The sequence below is a fragment of the Tasmannia lanceolata genome, unplaced genomic scaffold (assembly GCF_043159265.1).
Source record: "Tasmannia lanceolata isolate RefF3 unplaced genomic scaffold, GAP_Taslan_0.1 ptg000029l, whole genome shotgun sequence".
Classification (NCBI taxonomy): Eukaryota; Viridiplantae; Streptophyta; class Magnoliopsida; order Canellales; family Winteraceae; genus Tasmannia; species Tasmannia lanceolata.
Window position 1 is genome coordinate 618,214 of NW_027518706.1, and position 27,148 is coordinate 645,361.

Consider the following 27,148-nt stretch of genomic DNA (forward strand, 5'->3'; position numbering starts at 1 on the left):
TATATTTGAGCTACATATAGCACAACAAATACAAGTATTGGGCCCTTTGTAGAACAAATACAAGTACAAGTATTGGGATCAAATGACTATACAGGAGCTTGAACTCGAAGCTATCTTCCAAGGAGCCTCTCTTGCTGCTTCCTTGTCAGCTAATGACGTTTGGATTGAGTCTGACTCACTTCTGGCCGTAAACATTATCAAAGGTCTGTTTCCATGTCCTTGGAAAAGAAGAGGGACTGCTGCAATTCATAAGATCTTATGCCAATTCAAGAACTGGAAAGTTTCTCACATATGGGTAAGGGAGGATTTCATTGGGACGCCCTATTAGGGGTGCAACTTAATCGGGTTTTACCCGACCCGCATTGACCCGACCCGAAAATAGCATGGGTCAGGTTTACAAATCATGGGTCTTGGGTATGGTAGGGTTTTAGTTTAAAAACCCGGCTCAATCTTGGGTAGGGCCGGGTTTAAAGAAAACAAACCCAAAACCCGACCCGACTTATGTAGGTGTACTATAACATTTTTAATTATCTCTTGAATAACATAGCAAATTATTTTTCAATATATTGATATAGTTGATTTCATTGAGGTGATCATGTTTGTGATGTGGAAATATAGTTTCCTTCTTAAATTTTTACACTTGATTACATAAATTTAGAGATTTTTGGTGTGAACATTTGTTTTTCTTTTCTACAACGCGTCAACGTGAAAAAACCCGACCCGAGAATTATCATGGGTAGGGCCGGGTTCTGGAATCGTGGCTTCTCCGGAAAAAAAACCCGACCCGAGATATTTCTCGGGTAGGGTAGGGTTCTTCAAAACCCGACCCGCCCGACCCGAGTTGCAACCCTACCCCCTATGTTCACTGTAATCTTTTTTATTTTTATTTTTGTTCTCTCTTGTTTGGGTCTGCCTAACCGTACTTAATGATCCAAAAAAACAAACAAATACAAGTATTAGTAGTATAGCAAAGCAAAAATATCCGTTGTATTGTTTCTGTAAAAATTGGGCCAAGGATCCATCTCCGGGCCCACTGTTAACTTTTGAATGTGGTTGGGTTGATTAAGACTGTTCATCTTGTGGGCCACCATGAGACAATCCCACCAGTACAGGCCCATGCCGATTGGAGATCGATCTGGAAATCAATGGTCCAAATTCCTTCTCTATTGTGGCCGAAATAGGGTACGAGAATGTGATAGATTACTATAATGAGGGTCATATCCTTTGTAACACTCTCCTCAAAATCAAATGTTCCTTTCAAAATTCCCAACTCTTCAATGAAACTAATGTGCTAATTTATGATAGGACCTTTTGTGAATGGGGATTGTTTGGCTATTGTGTGGAAAGCCATTTCACGGCTCACTTTTGCAGGAGTGAGGAGCCACACGTGCTCAATTTTTATTAGATTGACTTATTCATTTATTACATCTGAGGTGGCTGTTCTCTCATGCAAAAAGTGAGATGCGAAATTGCTTACCACGAAATTGCCTAGTGAATCCCAATCTAATATTGACTAAGTACTTTTTTTTTTTGGATGATTAAGTTGGGGTTAGGCAAGACCCCCACCAGATATATTAAAAGAAAATGAAAAATACAGAGAACAGGCCACCAAGGACCTAAGTTAGCATGCTGCTACAAGCCACCAAGGGCTAATGCAAAACAACAATATACAAGCTACAGGAGATCACCAATCCTAAACAGAGAAATACTTAAAAGAGGATTGTGCATAGGGGTGGCAATCGTTCGGTTTCAGTTCGGTTTGACCCCCAAACCGAACCGAACCGAAATTTGAATCTGTTTGGTTTTACCAAACCGAAACCGAATTTTCGGTTCGGTTCCGCCAATTTTGCCACCCTTACTCATAATCATTTGAAATATTCGGTTTCGGTTTCGGTTTGATCCCCAAACCGAAATTTGAATTGGTTTGGTTTAACCAAACCGAAACCCAAATTTTCGGTTTGGTTCTGACTCGGTTCCAGTTCGGTTTGGCCAATTTTGCAACCCCTAACTGTGCAGACAGCAAATTCACTGAGGCTTTCGAAAGTAAATCATCCCTCTCTTGTCACTTTCCGGTAATCTCAGCAGATCACTAGGAAATTTTGAAATTGGGACGTTTTTACCTTTGCATATGCAATCTCTTTTGGATAAGTAATCTGCTACCATATTTCATTCTCTCCAAATCTATGTGATTCTCCAATCTGTGTCTTTCAAATCCTTCCAAGTATTCTGGATCAATGGCAACTTCCTCCAAGGAGGGGGGGAAACTGAATTGATGCAGTTGACAACAAAAGTAGAGTCTGCTTCTATCCACAGCTTTGAAATGCCCAGATTTTTTGCCGCCCGAACTCCAAAGCATTTTGCCTTGATTTCTAGCTCGAAGATTTCCGCACTATCAGTGTTGATAGAGTAAGCTAAGATTGCCCCCCCCCCCCCCCCCCCCCCCCCCCCTTCTGATGATTCCCCCTAACCCACCTCCAGAGCATGCTAGGGAAGCATGAGTATTCAATTTATACTCAAGGTCACCAGGTAAAGTCCCCCTACAACAATTAATTTCCTTTTTGTTTCCCATATGCTTGTATCTGAAATGGTTGGTCGTTATAACTTTGAACTCCATATCATCCTCTCTGAGATTTAGAAAGTTTATTCGAGTCCTCACATCTTGAAGAATCCTTCTCAGAATAACGGAATTATGAGCTGATTTGTTTTCAAAGATTCGTTGATTCTTTTCTCTCCACAAGTGGTAAATAGTAGAAGCAAAAGCAATTCTAATACCAATGGCATATTGACCTCGTCCTCTTCTTTCATTTCTGATCCATTCTTCTTCGTTATTAACAGAGCACTTCGTTTTTCTACGGGTTCCATAACGCCAGAGAATAGACCTCCATACCCAGGAGGAGTACCCACATTTAAAGAAGAGGTCAAGGTCATTTATAGACTCTCTCTCAGCTTTACAAAGGGGACACTTCTCGTCAATAGAGATGTTTCTAAAGATCAGATGATCTCTTGTGAGTAATTTCCCTTATATTGCCTTCCAAGCTATTAAAGCATGTCTCGGAATGTGGCCCACAAACCAGATTGTTTTCGCCCATGGCACTTTGCTGTGTTTAGACCTTACGTTGTCCCAACCACTCTTCACAGAAAATTCACCATCAACAGTGGGCTTTCAAATTACCTTGTTACTGCATTCCTCGTGAAACAAAGCTTTCCTCAGAAAGATTTTCTCCTCCTTGAGCGAAGGTTTGTTCAAAATTGGGTTCCAACGAGAGTGGCGGTGAATTTCGTCAAGGCTCTTTACAGAGGATAGGGAATAATCTGACCCTGTCTTGGAGAATTTATGTTCTATGATGCCATCCGGGTGCTAAGGTTGGGTCCAATAATCAATTTCTGATTCTTTCCCCACAATATAGCAGATTTTTTCTTTACAGTCTCCCTTGCATTCAGTATGCTTCGGAAAGCCCCTGAGGGTTTGGAAGGGGACTTCATTGTTCATATGTTCTTCATCTTGATGTACTTCGCTTGAATCCAGTCCTTCCATAAAGAGGTATCTCCTTGGAGAAGCCTCCAAAACAATTTATTTTGAAGAGCAGAATTGATATCTCTCAATCCATGGAGTCCAAGCCCACCTTCCTCCTTAAGTCTACAAATAACCTCCCACGCAACAGTATGGATTTTCTTCTTTCTTTCACTCCCGGCCCACACAAAATCTCTGCAAATTTTCTCCAGCTGGTCGATAATGCCCACTGGAATGTTGAATGATGAAGACCAGAAAATCTGATAAGACTGGATGACAGATTTTACTAGCTCCACCAGGCCAGCTGTAGAGAGGAAATGATTGTTCCAACCATTGATTTTCTGAGTGACTTTGGATATGATCGGTTAGCAGTCATTTTTTGTAAGCCTTGTAGAAGTCAGAGGAAGTCCAAGATACCTGATCGGCAAGGGGCCCTCTCTCATTTGAAGCTTATCTAAAATTCTTCGCTTGTCCCTGGAGTTTGTACTAGAGAAGAAAATCTCACATTTTTTTCAAAATTAGCTTATAATCCAGTACAATTGTAGGATTTTTGAAGGCAAGAGAGAATTCCTTTGGCAGATTTCATATTACCTTCTACAAAGATCATTAAATCATCAGCGAAGAGTAAGTGGGTGCTAGAGACAGCACCATGCTTAAAGGGCGTATTGATCTTACCTTTGAGAGAAGCTTCATCCTATTAAAAGAAAACAAAAAATACAGAGAACGGGCCACCAAGGACCTAAGTTAGCATGCTGCTACAAGCCAACAAGGGCTAATGAAAAACAACAATATACAAGCTACAGGAGATCACCAATCGTAAACAGAGAAATACATAACAGAGGATTGTGCATAGGGGTGGCAATGGTTCGGTTTCGGTTCGGTTTGACCCCCAAATCGAACTGAACTGAAATTTGAATCGGTTTGGTTTTACCAAACCGAAACCGAATTTTAAGTTCGGTTTTGGTTCGGTTCCGCCAATTTTGCCACCCTTACTCATAATCATTTGAAATATTCGGTTTTGGTTTCGGTTTGATCCCCAAACTGAAATTTGAATCGGTTTGGTTTAACCAAACCGAAACCAAATTTTCGGTTTGGTTCTGGCTCGGTTCCAGTTCGATTTGGCCAATTTTGCAACCCCTAATTGTGCAGGCAGCAAATTCACTGAGGCTTTCGAAAGTAAATCATCCATCTCTTGTCACTTTCCAGTAATCTCAGCAGATAAGTGGGAAATTTTGAAATTGGGACGTTTTTACCTTTGCATATGCAGTCTCTTTTGGATAAGTAATCTGCTAACATATTTCATTCTCTCCAAATTTGTGTCTTTCAAATCCTTCCAAGTATTCTGGATCAATGGCAACTTCCTCCAAGGGGGGGGGGGGGGGGGGGGGGGGGGGGACTGAATTGATACAGTTGACAGCAAAAGTAGAGTCTGCTTCTATCCATAGCTTTGAAATGCCCATATTTTTTGCCGCCCGAACTCCAAAGCATATTGCCTGGATTTCTAGCTCGAAGATTTCCGCACTATCAGTGTTGATAGAGTAAGCTAAGATTGCCCCCCCCCCCCCCCCCCCCCCTTCTGATGATTCCCCCTAACCCACCTCCAGAGTATGTTAGGGAAGCATGAGTATTCAATTTATACTCAAGGTCACCAGGTAAAGTCCACCTACAACAATTAATTTCCTTTTTGTTTCCCATATGCTTGTATCCGAAATGGTTGGTCGTTATAACTTTGAACTCCATATCATCCTCTCTGAGATTTAGAAAGTTTATTCGAGTCCTCACATCTTGAAGAATCCTTCTCAGAATAACGGAATTATGAGCTGATTTGTTTTCAAAGATTCGTTGATTCCTTTCTCTCCACAAGTGGTAAATAGCAGAAGCAAAAGCAATTCTAATACCAGTGGCATATTGACCTCGTCCTCTTCTTTCATTTCTGATCCATTCTTCTTCGTTATTAACAGAGCACTTCGTTTTTCTACGGGTTCCATAATGCCAGAGAATAGACCTCCATACCCAGGAGGAGTACCCACATTTAAAGAAGAGGGGTCATTTATAGACTCTCTCTCAGCTTTACAAAGGGGACACTTCTCGTCAATAGAGATGTTTTTAAAGATCAGATGATCTCTTGTGAGTAATTTCCCTTGTATTGCCTTCCAGGCTATTAAAGCATGTCTCGGAATGTGGCCCACAAACCAGATTGTTTTCGCCCATGGCACTTTGCTGTGTTTAGACCTTACGTTGTCCCAACCACTCTTCACAGAAAATTCACCATCAACAGCGGGCTTTAAAATTACCTTATTACTGCATTCCTCGTGAAACAAAGCTTTCCTTAGAAAGATTTTCTCCTCCTTGAGCGAAGGTTTGTTCAAAATTGGGTTCCAACTAGAGTGGCGGTGAATTTCGTCGAGGCTCTTTACAGAGGATAGGGAATAATCTGACCCTGTCTTGGAGAATTTATGTTCTATGATGCCATCCGAGTGCCAAGGTTGGGTCCAATAATCAATTTCTGATTCTTTCCCCACAATATAGCAGATCTTTTCCTTTACAGTCTCCCTTGCTTTCAATATGCTTCGGAAAGCCCCTGAGGGTTTGGAAGGGGACTTCATTGTTCATATGTTCTTCATCTTGATGTACTTCGCTTGAATCCAATTCTTCCATAAAGAGGTATCTCCTTGGAGAAGCCTCCAAAACAATTTATTTTGAAGAGCAGAATTGATATCTCTCAATCCACGGAGTCCAAGCCCACCTTCCTCCTTAGGTCTAAAAATAACCTCCCACGCAACAGTATGGATTTTCTTCTTTCTTTCACTCCCAGCCCACGCAACAGTATGAATTTCGAGTTTATATCCCAAGGCACAACCAATCAACTCTGGACTTCTACTTGAACAATTCTTCTTGCTTTCTAGCAGCAATTAGAAATTCTTATCTCACTGCACTTTCTTTGTCCCTTAGAGCTGATATTAACTAAGTACATGAATCAGAAACACCTCACTACTCTCAATCTTCTTTTAAATGAAATGGTAGTCAATTTTTATATGCTGGGTCGCAGCACGAAAAATGTGATTCTGTGACATCTTAAGCGCATTTGATTGTCATGTAAAGTATGAAAGCCATATGTATGAAAGGGTTTGCTAGGCAAATTCATGGAAAGCCATTTCGCAGCTCACTTTTGCAGGAGAGAATAGTTGATTGTTTATGCAGTCTTTTTCTCCTTTCATTGAATTTTTATTTATACTGAAAAAGAGAGGAAATATATTCGATATTCTTATTTATGTGTATTTCTTTTACGAGTTTTTATATGGTGTAAGCCCTTATAATCCCTTATTTTTCAGAAAGCACTGTAGTGACCATAGGATGATCCAAACCGTCCATGTGATAGAACACAACGTAGGTTGTTCCCCAAAAATCATTTCCATAGGATGATCCTAGCCCTCCGATCTATAAAATCTCTTCTTTTACCTTTCAAACACCACCACCATACTCTATACGATAATGAATTTCTTCAATTTTAGGGTTGATGGGTTATGTTATTCTTATCTAATTTTTAAATTTTAATAAATAAATGAATTTTTTAGTTTGTTTCTTTATATTTAAGCTCAAGAAGCCCTGTGGAATGATTCTTATGAATTAATGTCGTGTAATGATGTAATTGGATGGTGCACTACCGTCTCTTACTTATAAATTTGTAGGTTTCTCAGTTTCTGCAATCTTACTTAAAATTAATCTTGGTAACCAGCATCAGTGTGACTCATACAAACCAACTGAGAGAGATGTGAGATGTCTAGAATTTAGTAGTAGTTTGGCATAAGTTTCAGTTCAATCTAGTCATCTGATCGAGAGATTTCAAGTCTTATTGTTTGGCATTATTATATGAATTTCAAGTTCTTAATTCAAAACAGATTAATTATCCAGTGCTGGATTTGTTTATTTTGCACAAAATTATTTAGAAGGGGAGAATTCTTGATTGAAGATGAATTTAAGTTGTTGAAATCCTATTTAATCTCACTATGGTATTTTAATTCTCTGATTAACAAACTAATTTTTGCATGCGCAGTATGTCAAACCTTCTGTGGCATCAAAATTTAGATTGATCCTTGCACTATCATGATCTGGTAGCAGTCAGATTCCTACTGCAAACACCATCGCCATGAAAAGATCACAGCAGTTGGGCCATCCTAATCACTTGACTCTACATTTGGCTTGCTGAATGTGAATCAAAGACCTATTTCTGTTTCTAATTGTATATGAGATTGTGAAAATCAACTTGTGTGACTTATGTAGCATAGGGGCCCAATAGATGGCCAGTCAGGGTGACCCAATCATATGTGAAGAAGGGTGATGTATTAGATGCATATTCTGGTGGCCTAGGAACAATCTCTTCGATTCTGTAAGTTGCACCTGCAAATAGAACCTTTCAAACAGCCACACAAAAATACTATCTCAGTTTTACATGGTATCGTATCCTCTCAGCATAGTGTCACTAATTCTATGGAATTTGCTAGGGACCATGACATAGGGCATTTCGCGGACCGGCTGTTACATAAGAGAGCAGCCACATAGGATGATTTAAATGAATAAGGCAAAAAATGATCCTCTGTGGCTGCTCTCATGCAACAGCTGGTCCATGAAATGCCCTCTGCGATGGTCCCTAACAAATCCCTAATTTTATAGTATGCAAATAATGCCCATTAAACTTCAACCTCATGTTCTCATACAAGATGGGCGGGTCATTTCATTTGTCCAGTCAAACAAGCCCTAAATATTTTGAAATTTACAATGTCCAAATATAGCCTTTTTTCCAAATGGGCTAAGACCAAATATAGCTTATCAAGTTATCATCTAGAAATACAACTTCATCAGCAACAAGTTATCAAAAAAACGAGAGAGAGAGAGAGAGAGAGAGAGAGAGAGAGAGACTAGCACCATGCGCAGTGAAGGGAACCATCACCTGCAATAATGATGCATGTCTGGGAAGAGCATGACGTCCCAAGTCCTTGGCACTAGCATTCTCACAATTTCAATTGCAAGAATTAAAAAGAAGAAAAAATAAAGCTAGGAAGGGGAAAAGCCAAAAAACAAAAGCTTTACAACATTTACAAATTTTCATTAGGGTATGTATTTCACCTTATAATGATTAGGGGAATCATGTAATCCTATGCTTTCATGGATCTTGAGCTGATGGTTTGTTTCTCTGTTATCTCTTTGTGTAGGAGAGATATGGGTCTTGGGCGATGGATAAGACATCCGGTCTGTCTGCTTGGTTATATGTCAAGCATCGGCGTATCAAATCCTGCAATTTCATGAAAAAAATTACAATGAATTATCATTTTTCTTTGATGGGTAAGCTGGGGTTTGGAGGGGATGATACAATAATAGGCACAAAACCATCCCTACTCGGAACATACGTGAGAGGGAGAACAGAGCTCAGCACATATGAGCAACAAACACTAAGCCTAAGAGATCTAAATGCTCAGTACTTGTGAATTACATAATCATCTAATTTGGTAGGGTTTTGTTGGACTCTTTCTGAGCGTCTTGGCCAATTTTTCTTGCGAACTTCCTGCCATGATTCATTTGATTCCTCAAGTTCTAGATTCTCTTCTTCACAGCTATCCTCTTGTTCGACTGGGATCAGGTGGACTTGATTACATTCATCCACCCAGGATAGCATGCAACCAAAATCCTTTCCTTTATTTCTTCAACTTCGATCTATCAGAAAGAAATGACCAAAAGAACCCAAAATCTACTTCAGTTGGGAAGGCCCACACAACCAAAGTGGATTAGCAGAAACTTTGCTGAGACAAACAATTGGTACACAAGAAAAGCAGCCCACAATTAAGGAGATGATCGACATTAAAACAACTTCCTGATATAAATAACGGACAATTTATTCAGACTTTCTAAAATAAATCAAGAAATCTTTGAAAATGAGAAAATCTTTGTGAACGGTGGCCTTTTTCATTAACGAGAACAGCTGGTGTGCAGGATGAACCCATTGCCATGTCTATAGTGATCGGGTCCTCTAATCTTGTTGGCCATCAAAGTCTGGCCCATTGATGCTGGTCCCATTGAAATTACATGACCCTAGCCCCATCCAACCCTTAATAAAAAAGGGTGCTGTAAAAAACAACCTTTTAGGCTTCCTGCAAACATTGTTTGTTTCAATTCAACCTTCGAGGATAGGATCTCCGTCAGGAATGATATCTGTCTCATTTGGTCGCCTGGTGAGGACCCACCAAATCAACGTTCCCACGAAACATGTGTCGTGTACGACACATGATAGCCATTTTCGTTAATCAAGATGGTACATAACTGGTCAATCTCTTTGAAAATTAAAGCGGTCCATCAGAACATGGGCAAGGAAACGGGGATTTGAGAGATGAGAATATACGAAGACTTAGACTGAGAACTCTCCCGACAGGGTGAACATCCATATTCTCTTATCGTTGCCTCTACTTCCAATTTATATAGCATCCAATGCCCCCAATGAATTGGCTACTCTATCAAGTTCTCTATCAAAAAAGTTGCGCCTAAGATCCAGCTTCCATGTAACATGACAGTTTTCCTTGTGAAGTACAGAATGCTGAGTCTGTAATTTTGAGCTACTTTTTGTTTTTGTTTTTCAATATATTAATCGTTCCCAAAAAAATGCAAAATGCATGAGATACTTGAGATTTTGAAAACAAATCAACCAAAAAAATGTATTTGGCAACAAAAGATATGACCTAATCAACAATATTCCAATTTCCTACATCAAATTCAGTCCATTATAAAATCTCATGCATGGACTATCTAAAGCAATCTGACTTTAAGTCAGCTTATAGCATCTCACCTGCGATTCAATTTCATCTCCCTTGGATCTATAAGGTAAAAACCAACTTTGCAACCATTATCGACAATGATGTTCTATGATAAGTTCTATGACATTTCATAATAGGGTGAAAACCTGAAACATATGATTCAGTATTAAATATACTGCTCAGATTGAATCATAGATAGTTTTCTACAATAATCAAATGAGATCATATGTTTTAAAATGTAAATAATCCTTTCAATAACATTGCTCTTGAAGTTCATGAGAGGTTTATGATGCTCTTGTTGAGCCATGACTTTCAAAGATTCCCTATGGCATGTGGAAGGATAATGAAACCCAAGCATCTAAAGTTACGCTTTTTCTACAGGGTTCTGTTGGATGCTTGATCTGAATGGTGCAATTGCTATTTTTCAGGAATAACAAAATTAAAAAGTTCGAGAATTTTTCATAAGAAAACAACCGTCTTTATAAGCAATTAAGATAGAAAGATAACCTTTGCTTCACTTGAGACAGGAGGCCGTGACGGAAACTCCACCTTGCGTGCATTAATAATTGTGTCTTCACGGAGGATCCGTTCTTGAGTCTGGTCATGCCCGAAAGGGCGTTTACCAAAGAGCATTTGGTACAATAGAATACCAGCCGACCAAACATCAACCTATTTCCCAAGTAGAAGCATGTTAAAAGACACGGAAAAATCACCACGCATTGATTACCAGAAAAAGAGATAACACAGCTCACAAACATGATTTGAAAACAAACTTGGTCGAATACTCAACTGAGTTTTTCTAGTTTCATAAACATGTACTGTGGTCTGATATTTCAAATATTCAATTACCCTGCCAAGTTTTTCAACTAATTGATACAGTTTTCTCACATTTTATACAGAAAAACAAGTTATACCCTTAGCTAAAGCAAGTTTTGATTGAGTTGGCTCAAATGTGGAAATGCGCTACGGAATTTTTATATCATGGCAACAAGTGCAAAGACATCCTGTGTCAACTGAATGGGGGTGCAACTTGGGTCGGGCCGGGTTGAACTTTTGCTGAAAAATGAATTGGAATCAACCCGACCCAATTTTAAGGTAAAATCTAAACCCGAATTCCAAAAAATTGACCCGAGTAGCATCCCTGCAACTGAATCACCTATTTATAATCAGTATGATACAGTTACATTAGACTGAAATCATAAACCAGTCCAGATAAAAGTCATATTAGAGCAGTACCGAGAGGGCCCGCTGCCTATTCATAAACATAATTTTATTTGTTGCCTATTCATAAACATAATTTTATTTGGCCAATTTCCCGTTTTGTCCATTATCACCTGAAACTGAAATTTCATATTTTCTGGGATATGTTTTTGACAATTTTCTGCAAATACAATTGGCTTATTGCAAACTGACCCGAGGTTTGGAAAACATAAAACCTGTCTGTGACTCAATGAGACTCAATTGAACAAGCTTCAATTTTCGAGTTTGAAAAATCTTATGTTGCATTCATATATTTTAAGTTCTTTCAGTAGTCAATCCAGTTTGCTAAAATCTTATAGAGAAACCATGTTACCGCCTTATCTCAACATACGGCGTGATTGAGGTGATATGACTCAAAAGTCTTTTAACGTACCCAGTTTGTTCCTTTAACCTTGAACTAAGTACCAGGAGAAATCTGAGAGATTATGTTGAAGAAATTGACAAGCCAAACCCTAGCCATGGATATAGATAGCCCACTGGTGTACCCCACTTGAAAAACCATGACATGACATCTCTTATTCACTCCAAGAAGGGCCTTAAGAGGTTGTACATAGATGTATTTCAAATTTGTGTGTCTGAGGATATATTGATAAGCCCAAAAGGCCAAAACCTCCATGGAAATGGCATCTTTTATCCGTGCCAAGAAGGACCTTAAAACTTAAAAGGTTCTAAAATACATCTTTTTTTTTGTAAAATACATATTTTAAATTTTAAATATCTTCCAGAGGGGATATATTTATAGGCCAAAAACTTCACTTGTAGTGAAATGAAATCTTTTAATAGTTTTGCCAGCAAATCTTCACTGAACTACATGTTTTCCAATCTGACTTTTGTACCAGGATTTCTGTCATTTCTACATTATTTTGTTATATATCTAGCTAAGGATAGTTATTATGCATTGAATTGTAATACAAACATCAAACGAGCAGGAACAAATATTCTTGAATCTTAAATGACTAGGACTGCCTAGCTGCATCTATTGCAGTTCCTAATGGCATAACAGTAAGCACGCTATTTTTAGTAATACCAACCTTGGATGATATGAGGGGGGTCTTGCTTAACTCAAAACATTCAGGAGGCAAGTACCTGAAAATGCAAAAGAGAATATAAGTGGTGAATGCTGGATATATAAATATCAAATAAATAAAATATACATGGAAAAAGAACGGTAATTGGCAATCGGATCACATGACTAAACATCAATCAACTGCAACAATAAAACAGCTGCAATATGAAGGAAAACCGTGATTTAAAATGAAAGTTCAACCACAATGATAATCAGATTACACCTAAGTATGAGTGTAATATGTACAACCACGATAATGCAAGCATGGTTTTAAATTTCGGTTTCGGTTTCAGTTTTGGCCTTGGCCGAAACCAAAATTTGGGCCGAAATTCGGGGGAAAACTGAATTACATTTTTTAATTCGAAATATTTTTTTCCCGAATTTTGGCCGAAATTTCAGAATATTTTTAAAATTTTGAAAAAAAAAAAATCATTTGTCTGAAATTTCTGAAATTTTGGCCAAAATCTGGGAAATTTCCGAAATTTCAGGTTTGGGGGATTTCAGTTTCGGTCCCAACCGAAATCCGAAATTTCGGTATTTCGGCCGAAATTTAAAACCTTGATTGCAACAATAGTAAAACTAGTGCCAGTTTCCAAAAATCATTGGACGTCAATAATCACACCAAGAAGGGACATCGCCATGGAATTAAGGAAGATAGAGAGGCTTAGGAGAGGAAATGCAGATTTTCTAGTCTCCTTCAAACTGTAAAGTCCTCCTTTATTATGGAATCCAAGAAAAGCTCCACAAGAACAGTCCAATTTTCCAGGAAAAACTATTACACCTGATGACAAAGAAGCAAGAATACACTGTAGGAACAGCTGAACTGACAAACGAAGGCATGTAATCTATGTTGCCTGCATGCCACAAAGAAATATATATGATGTGTGTCTTACGCAAGCATTCGAGTTGTGAATAGTTTGCCCAAAACAAAAACAAGTACAATCAAAACACATTTTCAGTGAAAGCTAAGGATTAAGGCGAATTGTCTTAAAGTATATACACGTTAGAAAGGTAACATGCAATCATGAAACATAAACAATGTCTTAATACAACAGAAAATCAAGAGATCAAGACATAGCATGTGCAAGAATGAAGGTGTTTGGCTGATCTTACTGATGTTTCTTTATCAAATCAATTTACAATGTAGTGGAGACAAATATCAGACATTGGCCAAAAGAAAAGGATAAGTAAATATCCTTCAGTGTGGAATTGTGGATTCACTGTAAAAAAGATAAACAATCAAATTCTCTGGATTTATGCAAGCGTATAGTGAGGATTCCTTCTCTGATAGAATCCAGAAGCTATGCCTTTGTTTAATGAAAGAATCCAAAAGTTATGCCAGTTGACAAAGTTGCAGTCATACATTGCAACTCTTTTTAGGGTTTGAGGGATTGATCGCAACAGGAAGATGCAAAGGGATGAGATCAGAAAGTGTCATCTCAACTCTGAAAAAAAAATGATAATGAGAAAAAATTCTGGAACAGTCGCAAATGAAACTTTAAAAAGCCTTTAAGGACAGCATATATAAAAGAAATACATATTCCTTTAACCATTCACGATCAGTCTTTTGTAGCAGGATATGTGATAATGCCATCTATGACAAGTCTATAGCTTATGAATGGAATATTTCAAATAAGCTAATGATTTTTTAAGATAGAGCATTTTGTCTTCAAAAAACTAATAAAAAATAAATAAATTAATGCCGCTTAAGTGATAAACTCACCAATATGTTCCAGCTCCCTGAGATGTAAGTTCCATGCCTTGGGATCCAACATCATCTTCCACTATCTTGCTGAGACCAAAATCAGTAACTTTCGCAACACCAAGTTCATCAAAGAGAACATTTCCGGGCTTTAAATCGTAATGGATAATCTTCTGTGGTCGCTTGTTCAAGTATACAAGGCCTTGAAATATCTGAACAATTATGATCCTCGCTTCCCTCTCTGGCAGAATAGGTGTCACTTTAAGAACCGCATCAAGATCTTTCCCTGAGCAAAATACAAGTGATAAATAAAGAAAGAGATGGCCTTAGATTTTATAGACAATCGTGGCTTTAACTTCTAGTTCGGAAAGACACACCAAGAGTAATGTATAAACTGTTCAGGCATCCTGATCATCTGTTTAAAACTAAAGTAGTAGTTTATCTGTAGACCGACCACATGTGATTTATAATACACAAGCTAGAAAAATGAAAATCATATTGATAGACTCCAATGTATATATGCAAGTGCCAAAGGTAACAATCTATATGAGTCCTACACTCCTACATACATTCTTTAATTTTCTCTCTCTGCTGAACAGATCAGATACAAGACAAGCTTGGATCCCTCTTACAGTATATATCAGGCTATGATATTTGAAAAATATAGCGATATGTTCATTTTTATCATAAAATATCGCGATCCAGATATTTTTATTTTATATTTTTTCTTAAATTTTAGATATTTATATATTTTTTAAATAATTTTATTTTTATCATTTTTAACGATATAAAGCAGAAAAAATAAAATTTTTAAATATATCCCGCGATTTTCCCATGCAGAGAAATTCCCAAGAACAATATTTGTGACATAGATATCGGGAAAGGGCAATGGTGCACAAAGGTATTATCAGAGACATGAAAACTGTCAGAGAGAAGTATGTGATAACATTTGTTGCTGTGAGATATGCAAACGGAGCAAGCAGCCTATGCATCTAGATTTCTACCATAAGGAAGGCTTCAAAAACTTAATTCATGCATATCATGAACGTGTCAAGATATCTTTCAAAAAAAAATGAACGTGTCAAGATACAGATATGGATACCGAGATACAGATGAGATACAATATGCTAGGCATTTCTAAATCCAAATGTAAATACGAGAAATAATATATAAATATGTGAAAGGTTCAAGAAATAGTGTGGTTTCTTCAATAAAAAAATAATATAAGGCTACAAAGCATCTGCAATAGCAAATACCAGCATCAGCATCTTAATGTATCCACGTATATGATTTCCCCTAGTGCAAGTATTTGAGCATCATAGAATAACGTGTAGGTAAACAACATGTCAGTACAGAGGGCCAACAGAACACTTGCAGTTAAAGTGTTTGATGAGCACATCCTGATGCAGCACCGTGAAGAAAAATTGAGGAAAGAGGAGAGAAATAGACGAAAGGAAATAGAATTAGAAGAATAGGGGAAGAAGAGACGAAAATAACCTGAAGAAGAGACGAAAATAACCAGAAGAATAAACGAATTTAGGGAAGAAGATAGAGAAATCAGAAGAGAGAAGAAGATAACCAGAATTAGAGGGACAAGAATCTTTATTCAATATCAATAATCATCAAAAAGTTACAAAATAAGCTGCAAAGAGGCCTATAAATAGGCAATTAACAACCTAAAAGATAGAAACCTACTAAAATAAGAATTCCTAAAAGACTAAACTTCATGATTCTAAATAACATGGAAAATAAAAGCTAAAAACTAAATAACATGGAAAATAAATCCTAATATCTGCATCATTCTCCCCCGGTTGAAAAAGAACTCCCCCTCGAGTTCTAGTCCACCTGGGTCAAAGATGTAAACAATCCACTGAAGTAGTAGAATGCGTAATCCGGCGAAAGCAATCATAATGTCTAACGCTCGAGACAATCGGAAGAAGCATCTGCAAGGTCGGCGGAAGAAGAGGAAAGAAAGTGCCCATGTAGACTCATGCGAACAGAATCTGCGCTGGAGAAGTAAACTAGCAGGGAAGATCGTAACATACTCCTCCTGGATCGGCAAAACAGTTATGGGCAGTATCAATCCATGATCAGCATCAAGATCGTCATCTTGTGCACTGAAATCGGCGGGCTCAACCTCCATAATCATCTCGATCGGGGCATCTACTGGAGAAGCAATACTATCAGTGTGCCCATGTAATGATATGGAATCGGCATCCTCAATTATCAGCTCGTGTTGTGTATGCTCTAGTAATGCCTCAACGATCTGGTCACTCGGCTCAGACTCAGGCAATTGATCAGCCTCACGTGGATCTGCCACAATATCTGCCTCAGTATAGTGAAGCTCACTCTCTAGATGATCGGCATTCGGTGCGGCAGAAATCTCAAAAGCATCATGCGCAACGATGTCGATATCAGCAATCTCTCTAACTTTGGATCGTCCATCTCAGAGTCTAAATCTGGTGGAATCAAAGGTTCAACATTAATGATCTCATCAATACTAGGATCTGGACCCGTAAGGATATCAGCGACGGATAAGACGGATGAAATAGGGGAGCGGCTCTGCAAATCTGACTCACGCATGCGACGCTCTAAATTCTCAACTTCAATTTTAACTTCGCGTGCACAACGAGCTACTGCTTCTTGTTCACGGCGATCCTTGGTGCAGTCCTATTGTAATTGGAAACTCACTAGACGTGCCATCCGTGGAAAATATCTCTTCTTTTTTTTGCAGATGACATAGTATTAATCGACGAAACCAAAGCAGGAGTAAATGCTAAATTAGAGTTGTGGAGAACTACTTTGGAATCTAAAGGTTTTAGACTGAGTAGAACTAAGACAGAATATATGGAATGCAACTTTAGTAATGTAAGGAGGCGGGACGAGGATATAGTAAATATGACTAGACAGGAGGTAACTAAGAGGGATATCTTTCGCTATCTTGGTTCAATTCTACATAAGGAAGAAGAGATTGAAGAGGATGTTAACCATAGAATAAGAGCAGGTTGGTTGAAGTGGAAGCTTGTCTCAGGAGTTCTGTGCGACAGTAAAATCCTTACCAAGTTGAAGGGAAAATTTTATAAGACAGATGTGAGGCCAGCCATGCTGTACGGCTCGGAATGTTGGGCCACCAAGAAGCAGCATGTGCATAAGATGAGTAGCGGAGATGCGAATGCTTAGATGGATATGCGGCCACACAAGGCTAGATAGAATTAAAAATGAAGACATTTGTAAAAAGGTGGGGGTGGCTCCAATTGAGGAGAAGATGAGAGAGCACCGCTTAAGATGGTTTGGACATATCCAACGTAGGCCTTTGGATGCTCGGTGAGAAGAGGCGACTTGTGCCAAATTGATGAAGTAAAAAGAGGTAGGGGCAGACCGAAAATAACTTGGGTAGAAACATTGAGGAAAGACTTGATAGCTAGGAACATAACAGATAACATGACCTTGGATAGGATAGAATGGAAGAAAATGATCCACGTAGAAGAACCCAACTAGAACCAGGACTAGAGCCGGGTAGATTCCTTTTACCTTCTTCATGAATTTTTTCCAAAGGATTCATTTAGCCGACCCCAACTAGTTTGGGACAAAGGCTTTGTTGAGTTGAGTTGAGAAAAACAAGATATTTTGAAAATATCGCAGATATTTATGACATAGACTCCAACACAAGTCCATCCACCAATACACTTAAGAATCCTATTAAATATCGAAGATATTTATGACATAGACTCCAACACAAGTCCATCCAACACAAGTCCTATTAAATAAAGTATTGTTCAGGTGGAGAGTAATTATATACAGCACAACAGTTGAGGAAATGATTACAGAAATATTTGGCCTTTTTTTTTCTTGAGAAGGTAGAAATATTTGGCCTTTAAAACAATAAGACACGAATATTTACAATATATGAGAAAAAAATAAGGAAAAGCAAAAAAAACATAAAGAAAATGCATAAAAAGAAATATTTCTTTTGCAAGAAACATGCTCAAAGAGTTCTGTATAAAGTTTTACTGCTTAAATTATTTGTATTCATACAAAGAGGTCATAAAATAGGTTAGTCAAGAAAGTCTATACCACTGCAATACTCTAAGACAGTACAGAATGTGTTGTGGTCAATCTCAAAGATGTCCCACAGCCGCACAATGTGATGATGCACCAGAGTCTTATGAATGTTGTACTCCCGAATCGCATGGCGTATGTAACTCTGCTTCTTCTCTTCACTCCATTGCGCATTCAACCCATGGAGTTTACATGCAACATATCTATACTCCACCAAGTCATAAGCCTGCTCGAAAGTTCCCACTTCAAATCACTGCAAAAAAATATATTCTCACAAATGCCAAAAAAAGGCAAAATAATCACCTGGGAACTCTTTTAAGAAAAGGGTTCTGGAAAACAGAACCCAGGGGCAATTTTTTTAGGCAAGTGCATCCATTATCACCAAACTTGAAAGTTTCTTACAGTGCCAGTAGCAAGGTAAAGACAAAAGATTTACCTTGTAAACCTCACTGAATCCTCCCTTCCCAAGAAGGTTTAATAGGGCGTATCGATGGTTCAGAATCTGAAAATTATTGAAGCGTGAGCCATCCTCATCCCGTATACGCTTCATTTCACGTATTAGCCTTCCCTTCTCCAGTTCATAGCGATCCCTCTCTCGCAAAGAAGTTTCTTCCTCCTAAAGAAATTCAAAGAACAATAAGGTAATCAATGCTCACCTGGTAAAATTAATAGATAAAAGTTGAAAATATGCTGTCCACAATACAACACAGCCTCTGAACACCAATGTGATGAAAGATGACCAGGAAATTAAATGGGTAACGAAAACAAAACATAAGATGTGCAGCTTACACGTTTGATGCTTGCTAGACGGGATTTGAAAATCTCATCCTGGACTAGAAAATCTTCTTCTGATATTCCTGTTTCATGGTCACTTCCATCGCCCTTATCGCCCTTATCTACCAGATTACGGCAATGCCAAAGCAATTAAGAGCACACAATAACAAGCAGAAAAACAAAATTTGATGCAGGACATCTTCTTTCCATCTTAACACTAGATTTATAACAGACAAGAAAAAAGCAAATTGAAAGATGAAGAATCAAAGAAGTTCGAAAGGCCCACATGTTTCCACCACTAATTTTGGGGGAGGCTTTTCCTCTCTTTTTTATTCCATAATGTGTTTAAGAAGACCTACAAACATTTCTTTCGGTTTTGGCCCTTCTTTAAGTAACGGCCTTTTTGGGTTTTCTCTTAAAAGATGAGCTGTAAGTGTAAAAAATGAAAAGAGACCGGAGAGGAGTCATCATATTTGAGGGCTAGGGTGATTGAAAGCAAGTATGGGTGAAACCAGGTCATTGGGAATCCAAGGACGTATTTAGGAGACTTGGGGTGTCAGTTTGACGTGATATTCTGCGCATGAAACGTTAATTTTATCAGGGTATTAGATTTAGAGTTTATTCCGGGGAGAGAATAAGTTTTTGGAATGCTATTTGGTGTTCTCATTCTTTCTTAAAAGATCTATTCCCAGGTTTGTATGCAGTTGCTTACCAAAAGGAGGTCATGGTTAAAGATTGCTTTGAAAGGAATGATAGGGTGATTTGGAGACCTCCTTTCAGAAGAAACTTTTTTTGATGTAAAATGGACGTACCCATAGGAATTCGAATTCCAGGGGGTGACCCGTGTGAATTCGGCTGGACCACATATTCTGTACATGAAACGTCGATTTTATCAGGGTATTAGATTTAGAGTTTATTCTGGAGAGAGAATAAGTTTTTGGAATGATATTTAGTGTTCTCATTCTTTCTTAAAAGATTTGTTTCTAGGTTTGTATGCAGTTGTTTACCAAAAGGAGGTCATGGTTAAAGATTGCTTTGAAAGGAGGAGTGATAGGGTGATTTGGAGACCTCCTTTCGGAAGAAACTTTTTTGATAGGGAGCTTCCTCATGTAAAAATTGGACATACCCAATGGAATTCGAATTCTAGGGGATGACCCATGTGAATTTGGCCGACTGTGCGGACCACATTATCTCATTGTCTAATAATGATCCACCATAGTAGTGCCAATATCAATTTTGAGTAGCGCCATTATTGAAACAAACCTAAAAACCCATTTTTAAGCAATTTTGGCCGAATTTGGGCTCACACATGTGGACGACACATGAAGATCCACATGTGTGGCTCAACCATGTGGTGGTCGGCCACATGGTGGACCCCACATGGTTGCACGAATTTTTATTTTTATTTTTTATTTTTTATTTTTTTTTTGAAAGATGACAATTTCATTGATATTAGAAAAGCATTGGGGACCAGGAATCCCGTTCTGCGTTACAAAACATCAATAAGACTGGACCGGGCATACCCAGAACCAGATAAGCTAAGCCTTAAAAACACCTTCACAACCAAAAAATTAAGATTTCTTTCACTATACCATACAGTCTTGCTTATGTTTCCAAAAGAGAAAACTGGTTGCACGAATTTATCCTAAGGAAGAAAGTAGTTTTGGTTTTAGCAACTCAATTTTAAACCCAATGCAAATGCATTCCAGCTACAAAGCTGCTCACCGATTTTCAAGTCTGTTTTTGTAGACCTTTCAATGTTGTTCAAAACAAGTACTTACACACTCATTTTGGACAAAAGGTCAAAAAGTTATGATTGTTTTAGTAAAACGAGTTTATAAGCTAAACACACACTTATTATTTAATTAAATAAACTTGTGATTTAGTAAGGGGTGATGATATTTTCACCCCCCCCCCCTGCATTACTTGCACGCTCCCCTTAAAACGTGATTTGACATAAAGTTGCCCACTTTTCACGTCAAATCAAGTTAAAAGGGGAGAGTGCATGTAATGTAGGGGGGTGAAAATATCATCTCCCTTTAGTAAGTCATGCATTGTATTCTTTCATGTGAATGGGCAAAAGGATGATAATAGTAATCAATGGAATAAGCAAACAAGTTTGAAGGAAACAAAGGAGTGAAAAGAAGAAAATTCAAGTAAAAGGAAAGTTTGAATATGAAAAGTTACTTTCCATATTCAAACCAACACTCTATATAAGAAACACCCCTTTCTCTCTTGGAATTTCGACCCCCTCTCTACCCTTTGAAAATTTCGACACATCTTCCTCTCTTTCAAAGAAATTCGGCCATTGTTTCTCTTGGTGGAATTCAAAGTAGGTTCCATCAAAAACTCACTCTTACATCTTTTAATCACTTGGAATCAACTTTGGTAGCTCTTTATTTGGATTTCTTCTTCAACAAAGATCAAAAAGGATATTCTCCTGGATTTTCAACAACTTTGGAGGTTTACAATCAAAGGTTGAAATTTTACCAAAGTTTTAGTGTAGTTTTGCCTCTTGCATGTTAGTTCTTAGATTTTTGCCTTTTATAATCTTTCTTTGGTGATTTGATCTAAAATTTTGGCTATAAATCTGATTCCAAATAGGTAATTAGGATAGAAGATTAGATTAGATAAAAGATTAGGGAAAATGGGGGCTTTTAACAAGGGTTTGATCTTGAAATTTGAATATTGTGATTTTTGGGTAGATTTACAAAGCAAGTGTTCTAAAACTTTTGAAATTTTGTGGGTTTATATTTTCTGAGTAATTTTCATAGTTAAAAAACATAGAAAATCAATATTTCAAGAAAAAATTCGGATTTAATTGGTTTAAGAATTGTTAGAATACACAAAGAAACCCACTTTGGGGCAAAAAATAAGTAAAAATAGTAAACAGAAGAGATAAACCCTGAAATTTTATTTCTAGTGTTATTTTGAATTATAAAGACCACGAAAAATACAGCCGCTGGATTTCGTGATGTGTTTTATTTATTATTGATTTTATGCTTGAAATAACAAGTTTTTCAAAAAATCAATAAAAATAGCAAAACTCAAGAAAAACTGTTTCTTTGGGTCAAATCACTTTTTAAATTATTTCCAGTAAAACTATCGAAGAAAAATCAGATTTTTATAAGAAAACTTATTTTTTATTAAAAATTGTATAAAAGATAAGCAATTTACCATATTTTACATGATTTGCTATTCAAATTATGTTTTCTGATTTTTTCTTCTTGTATATCACATGATTAGCTAAATTTGATTGATTTGATTTTTCTGAAAATTTTTAGTATGATATGTTATTTTTAGAAATTTTTGTTCTAAATAACATGTTTCTTTAAACAATTTCCACATATAGTAAATTCCAGAGAAAAATAAACAAATCTTATATACTGATGTCTCATGCTATAATAAGTCTACTCCTAGAATTTGAACTAATTTGGATTATTTTTCATGAATAAGACGAAAAAAGTTACTAACGTGGCAAAAATTCTTAAAGTTATAAAAAATCAGTAAAAATTCAAAACATTCCAGAAAACTAAAATACATCAGAACCTTCACAATTGGTAAGAGCTTAAAGTGGAATAAATTCAAAGCACTCTAAAAGTCTCTTCAAGCCTAAAGGAGGCAACAATCCCAAGTTTGTAAAAACTCCTAAACCTTTATGCTCTTAGGAACCTTTACGCATTAGGAACCCTTAAATATCTGGAATCTTTTAAACTCTCATTTGAGTTAGTTGTACCTGAATTCCACTAAACCTTAGATTTGGTTCACTAGATAGCCCATCTACTCCTTTAGGTCAAGCCTAGTTGAACATAAGGATGGGGCTCACTTGCATTAGTTTAGGATCATATAGTAGCATCTTAGATGGAATCCTAAAATACACAATCAACTTTAACCTAAGTCAATCATCTCACAAGCTTTAATCACGGGTCAAATCAATAATCAAGTCCATATAGGTGTCCTAGGCACAACACGCATGTGGCTTAGCGTAGGAACGCCGAACTACGATGATCTTAATCCCAAGTGGGGCTTGGGTACGTAGACAACTTAGACGGCCCCCCAAGTTCAGTTCCAATCGACAAAAACTTTTAGGGTTTTCTTTTTAGCATTCATTTTTCTTGTTATCTTACATCTTTAATCCAAATAATTCATCCCAAAATAACTTAGGTCTCATCAAAATTAGATTTTAGGTTGATAAACCAGTCAAGAGCAATGAGCCACCCTCGACTTCCTCCCGGATCAGGTTCCACAGTTTGGCGAATTTGCCCTTAATTGTGGATCCTGATCCAGGAGATCCCTTCACGACCCACGAGGGTGACTTAGATTTGAATTGCTCTTGACCGGTTTCTTAATTTTTTATAAAAGTAGTCACCACCTAGGTAAGAGACCTAGGACCCATAAGTGACACTCCAAAGTAGTCTGCAATCCCATTTGTCTAGGTCTGTTACCAAATTACGAGAATGGAAGGTGTTAGGCACCATTCTCACCCGGTAAACCGGTCTTCAATTTCAAAGGATAATTCACTTAAACTTGTTTAAAATGGCTTGTTAGATTATTTGAGATGTGCGAACTACAGGAATGCAACCTAGGGATCTAATTCTGATGTGGTTCCTATGTGATTTATTTGACTTTTTGACTTATTTGATTTAGGATGATGTAATCTACGTGGCATACAACCTAAAGATCTAATTTTGGCAACCTGAGTTATTCTTGATGAATTATTTGAATTAAAATGATGCAAAAGAACAATAAGAAATGGATGGTACACGATAAATCCTAAAAGTGTGTGTGGATTGAAACTGGACTTGGAGGGTCATCCAAGCTGCCTACGTACTCGAGCCTCTTTGAGATCAAGATAATCGTAGTTCGGTGTTCCTATGCTATGTTACATGCCTATTGTACCTAGGACACGTATATAGACTTGACTATTGACTTGACTTGTGATTAAAGCTTATGAGATAATTGAATTAGGTTAAAGTTGATTGTATATTTTAGGATTCCATCTAAGATGCTATCTCCTACATGATCCAAAACGAATGCAAGTGGGCCCTATCCTATGTTGCGCCGATTCTTCATTTCATTGGGCCGGGTCGCGTGTTGACACGTCTCGACGCGGATTCGGACATTGATTCGTGGTGGATGCGGCAAAATACATATTTAAACGTCTCCAGCCAGTCAATGCAATCTTCAATGCGAATCCGACACCGCATGCAACTTTAGTAAATGCGAATCCAGGACATGCCTCTTTAGTTAATAAGAATCCCTCTATTTCATCCTTTCAAAAGACTTTTTCCAAGATATATATTAAAAAAATGACTCGTCAAAGAGCCTTGCTGGGATTAATAAATGACAAAACAGAAAAGATAAATTCTCCAAAAGACTTTTTCCAAGATATATATATATATATATTAAAAAAAGGACTCGTCAGAGAGCCTTGCTGGGATTAATAAATGACAAAACAGAAAGACAAAATCTTCAAAAGACTTTTTCCAAGATATATATTAAAAAAAGGAATAATAAGAGAGCCTTGCTGGGATTAATTAATGACAAAACAGAAAAGACAAAATCTGAAGTTTCTAGATGGGCTAAAACCTGCTGGAAGACTTGCCAAGATAAAAAATTTTCTCAGATTTACATGAAAAAGGGAAAGTTATCTATGACTGAAAAAGATGAATTAGCAAAATTTCCATTCCGGGATGGACTCTTTCTCTATAAAAGCAGCCCTAATGTTTCCACTTAGGCTCTGTTTCGATTGCAAGAAAAAAATATTTCTGAAGGAAATCTTCTCTCACTTTGTCATGCCTTTTCTTGCAATTCGAACAGGGCCTTGGTGTGGATCCGTATTTAATGATATGCTTATGGTTTATTTAGACTGATACGATCATAAATTGAATTTAGGGTGTGCCCGGGTTTGAGGCAAGGTTTTATGGCATCATTTTGAAAGCATATCGAATGTTGCTTAATTTTTTCATCATATATATATATATATATATATATATATATATATATATATATTAAATTTTTATTACTATTTAATTAATTTAATAAAAATGCCGAATCTGAATCCGAATCCATGCAGCATAGGCCCTATCCTTAGGTTCAACTAGGCTTGTCCTAAAGGAGTAGATGGGATATCTAGTGCAATCTAAGCTAGGGTTGAGTTGACTATGAGTACAACATACCCATATGAAAGGTTAAAAGATTTCCGATATTTAAGAGTTCCTAATGCCTAATCGTTACTAAGAATCTAATGGTTTACGAGTTCCTTAACGAGAATAGGAATTACTGTCATCCTTAGGGTTAAAGTGACTTTTAGATGATTTTAATTAATTTCCATTTTACATTTTTACCAATTATGATGATTCTGAAGTAGTTTTCAGAAAATTACTTATTTTTAATGATTTTTAGTATTTTTGCAAATTTAGTAACTTTCTTCGTCTTATTCAATGAAACTTCTCCAAATTAATTCAAATTATAGAGAGTCTTTTATTAGAATTATATATCGGTATAAAACAATTTAAGAATTTTCTCCGAGATTTACTATTTTTGACAATTATTTAAGGAAACATGCTAATTTAACAAAAAATACTAAAAAAAAACATATCATGCTCAAAAATTCAAAAAAAATCAAATCAATCAACTCTCAGATAATCATGTGACATATTAGAAGAAAAACATCACAAAACATAATTTGGATAGCAAATCATGTAAAACATGGTAAATTGCCTATTTTTTATACAATTTTTAATAAAAAATAGGTTTTCCTAAAAAAATCTGATTTTTCTTCGATGGTTTACTGGAAATAAAATCAAAATGTGATTTGACCCAAAGAAATCAAATTTTGTTGAGTTTTGCTATTTCTTATTGATTTTTTGAAAAACTTACTATTTTAAGCATAAAATCAATAATAAATAAAAACATTTCATGAAATCCAGCGGGGGTATTTTTCATGGTTTTATAATTCAAAATAATTTTGGAAATAAAATTTCACGATTTATCTCTTTTGTTTACTATTTTTACCTATTTTTCACCCCAAAGCGGGATTTTTGGTGTATTCTAACAATTTTTAAACCAATTAAATCCGAAAAAAAATTCTTGAAATCATGATTTCCTATTTTTATTAGGTAAGAAAATTACCCAGAAAATATAAACCCACAATATTTCAAAATTTTTAAATCACTTGCTTTGTAAATCTACCCAAAAATCACAATATTCCAATTTCAAGATCAAACCCTTATTAAAAACCCCTACTTTCCCTAATCTTTCATCTAATCTAATCTAATCATATATCCTAATTACTTATTTGAAATCAGGTTCATAGCCAAAATTTTAGATCAAATCACCAAAGAAATATCATAAAAGACAAATATCTAAGAACTAAAATGCAAGAGGCAAAACTACACTAAAACTTTAGTAAAATCCTACCAACTTTTGATTGTAGACCTCCAAAGTTTCGAAAAATCCCAGAGAATATCCCTTTTGAACTTTGTTGAAGAAGAAATCCCAATAAAGAGTCACCAAAGTTGATTCCAATTAAATAGATGTAAAAGTGAGTTTTTATGAAACCCACTTTGAATCACCACCACCAAGAGAAACAATGGCCAAATTTCTTTTAGAGAGAGGAAGAGGGGTCGAAATTTTTAGAGGGTGGAGAGAGGGGTCGAAATTCCAAGAGAAGCAAGAGAGAAAGCGGGTGTTTCTTATATAGAGTGTGGGTTTGAATATAGAAAGTAACTATACATATTCAAACTTTTCTTTTACTTGAACTTGCTACATTTCTCTAATTTGTTTCCTTCAAACTTTGTTGCCTATTCTATTTATTACTATTCTCATCCCTTTGCCCATTCAAATGAAAGAAAATAATGCATGACATACTAAATCACAAGCTTTTTTAATTAAATAACAAGTGTGTATTTGCTTATAAACTCGTTTTACTAAAACAGTCATAACTTTTTGACCCTTTGTCCAAAATGAGTGTG

The 27,148-nt window shown here is 36.8% G+C and overlaps 2 protein-coding genes across 2 annotated transcripts in view; both read right to left on the reverse strand.

Moving 5' to 3' along the window:
* Positions 1 to 5,310: 5,310 nt before the first annotated feature.
* LOC143859397 (uncharacterized) lies at positions 5,311 to 6,117 on the reverse strand. Its single transcript, XM_077370114.1, has one exon. It carries the CDS (start codon positions 6,115 to 6,117, stop codon positions 5,311 to 5,313), a length of 807 nt encoding a protein of 268 aa, XP_077226229.1.
* Positions 6,118 to 8,184: 2,067 nt separating this feature from the next.
* Positions 8,185 to 27,148, reverse strand: part of TSL (Protein kinase superfamily protein) — a 44,397-nt gene continuing 25,433 nt past the window's right edge. The window contains exons 11-17 of the mRNA XM_077369747.1: positions 19,188 to 19,294; positions 18,835 to 19,014; positions 18,414 to 18,624; positions 14,361 to 14,625; positions 12,603 to 12,657; positions 10,819 to 10,980; positions 8,185 to 8,801 (exon numbers count right to left, since the gene is read on the reverse strand). Of these exons, the coding sequence (XP_077225862.1) occupies positions 8,706 to 8,801; positions 10,819 to 10,980; positions 12,603 to 12,657; positions 14,361 to 14,625; positions 18,414 to 18,624; positions 18,835 to 19,014; positions 19,188 to 19,294 (1,076 nt within the window). The 3' untranslated portion in view covers positions 8,185 to 8,705. The remainder of the gene's footprint in view (positions 8,802 to 10,818; positions 10,981 to 12,602; positions 12,658 to 14,360; positions 14,626 to 18,413; positions 18,625 to 18,834; positions 19,015 to 19,187; positions 19,295 to 27,148) is intronic.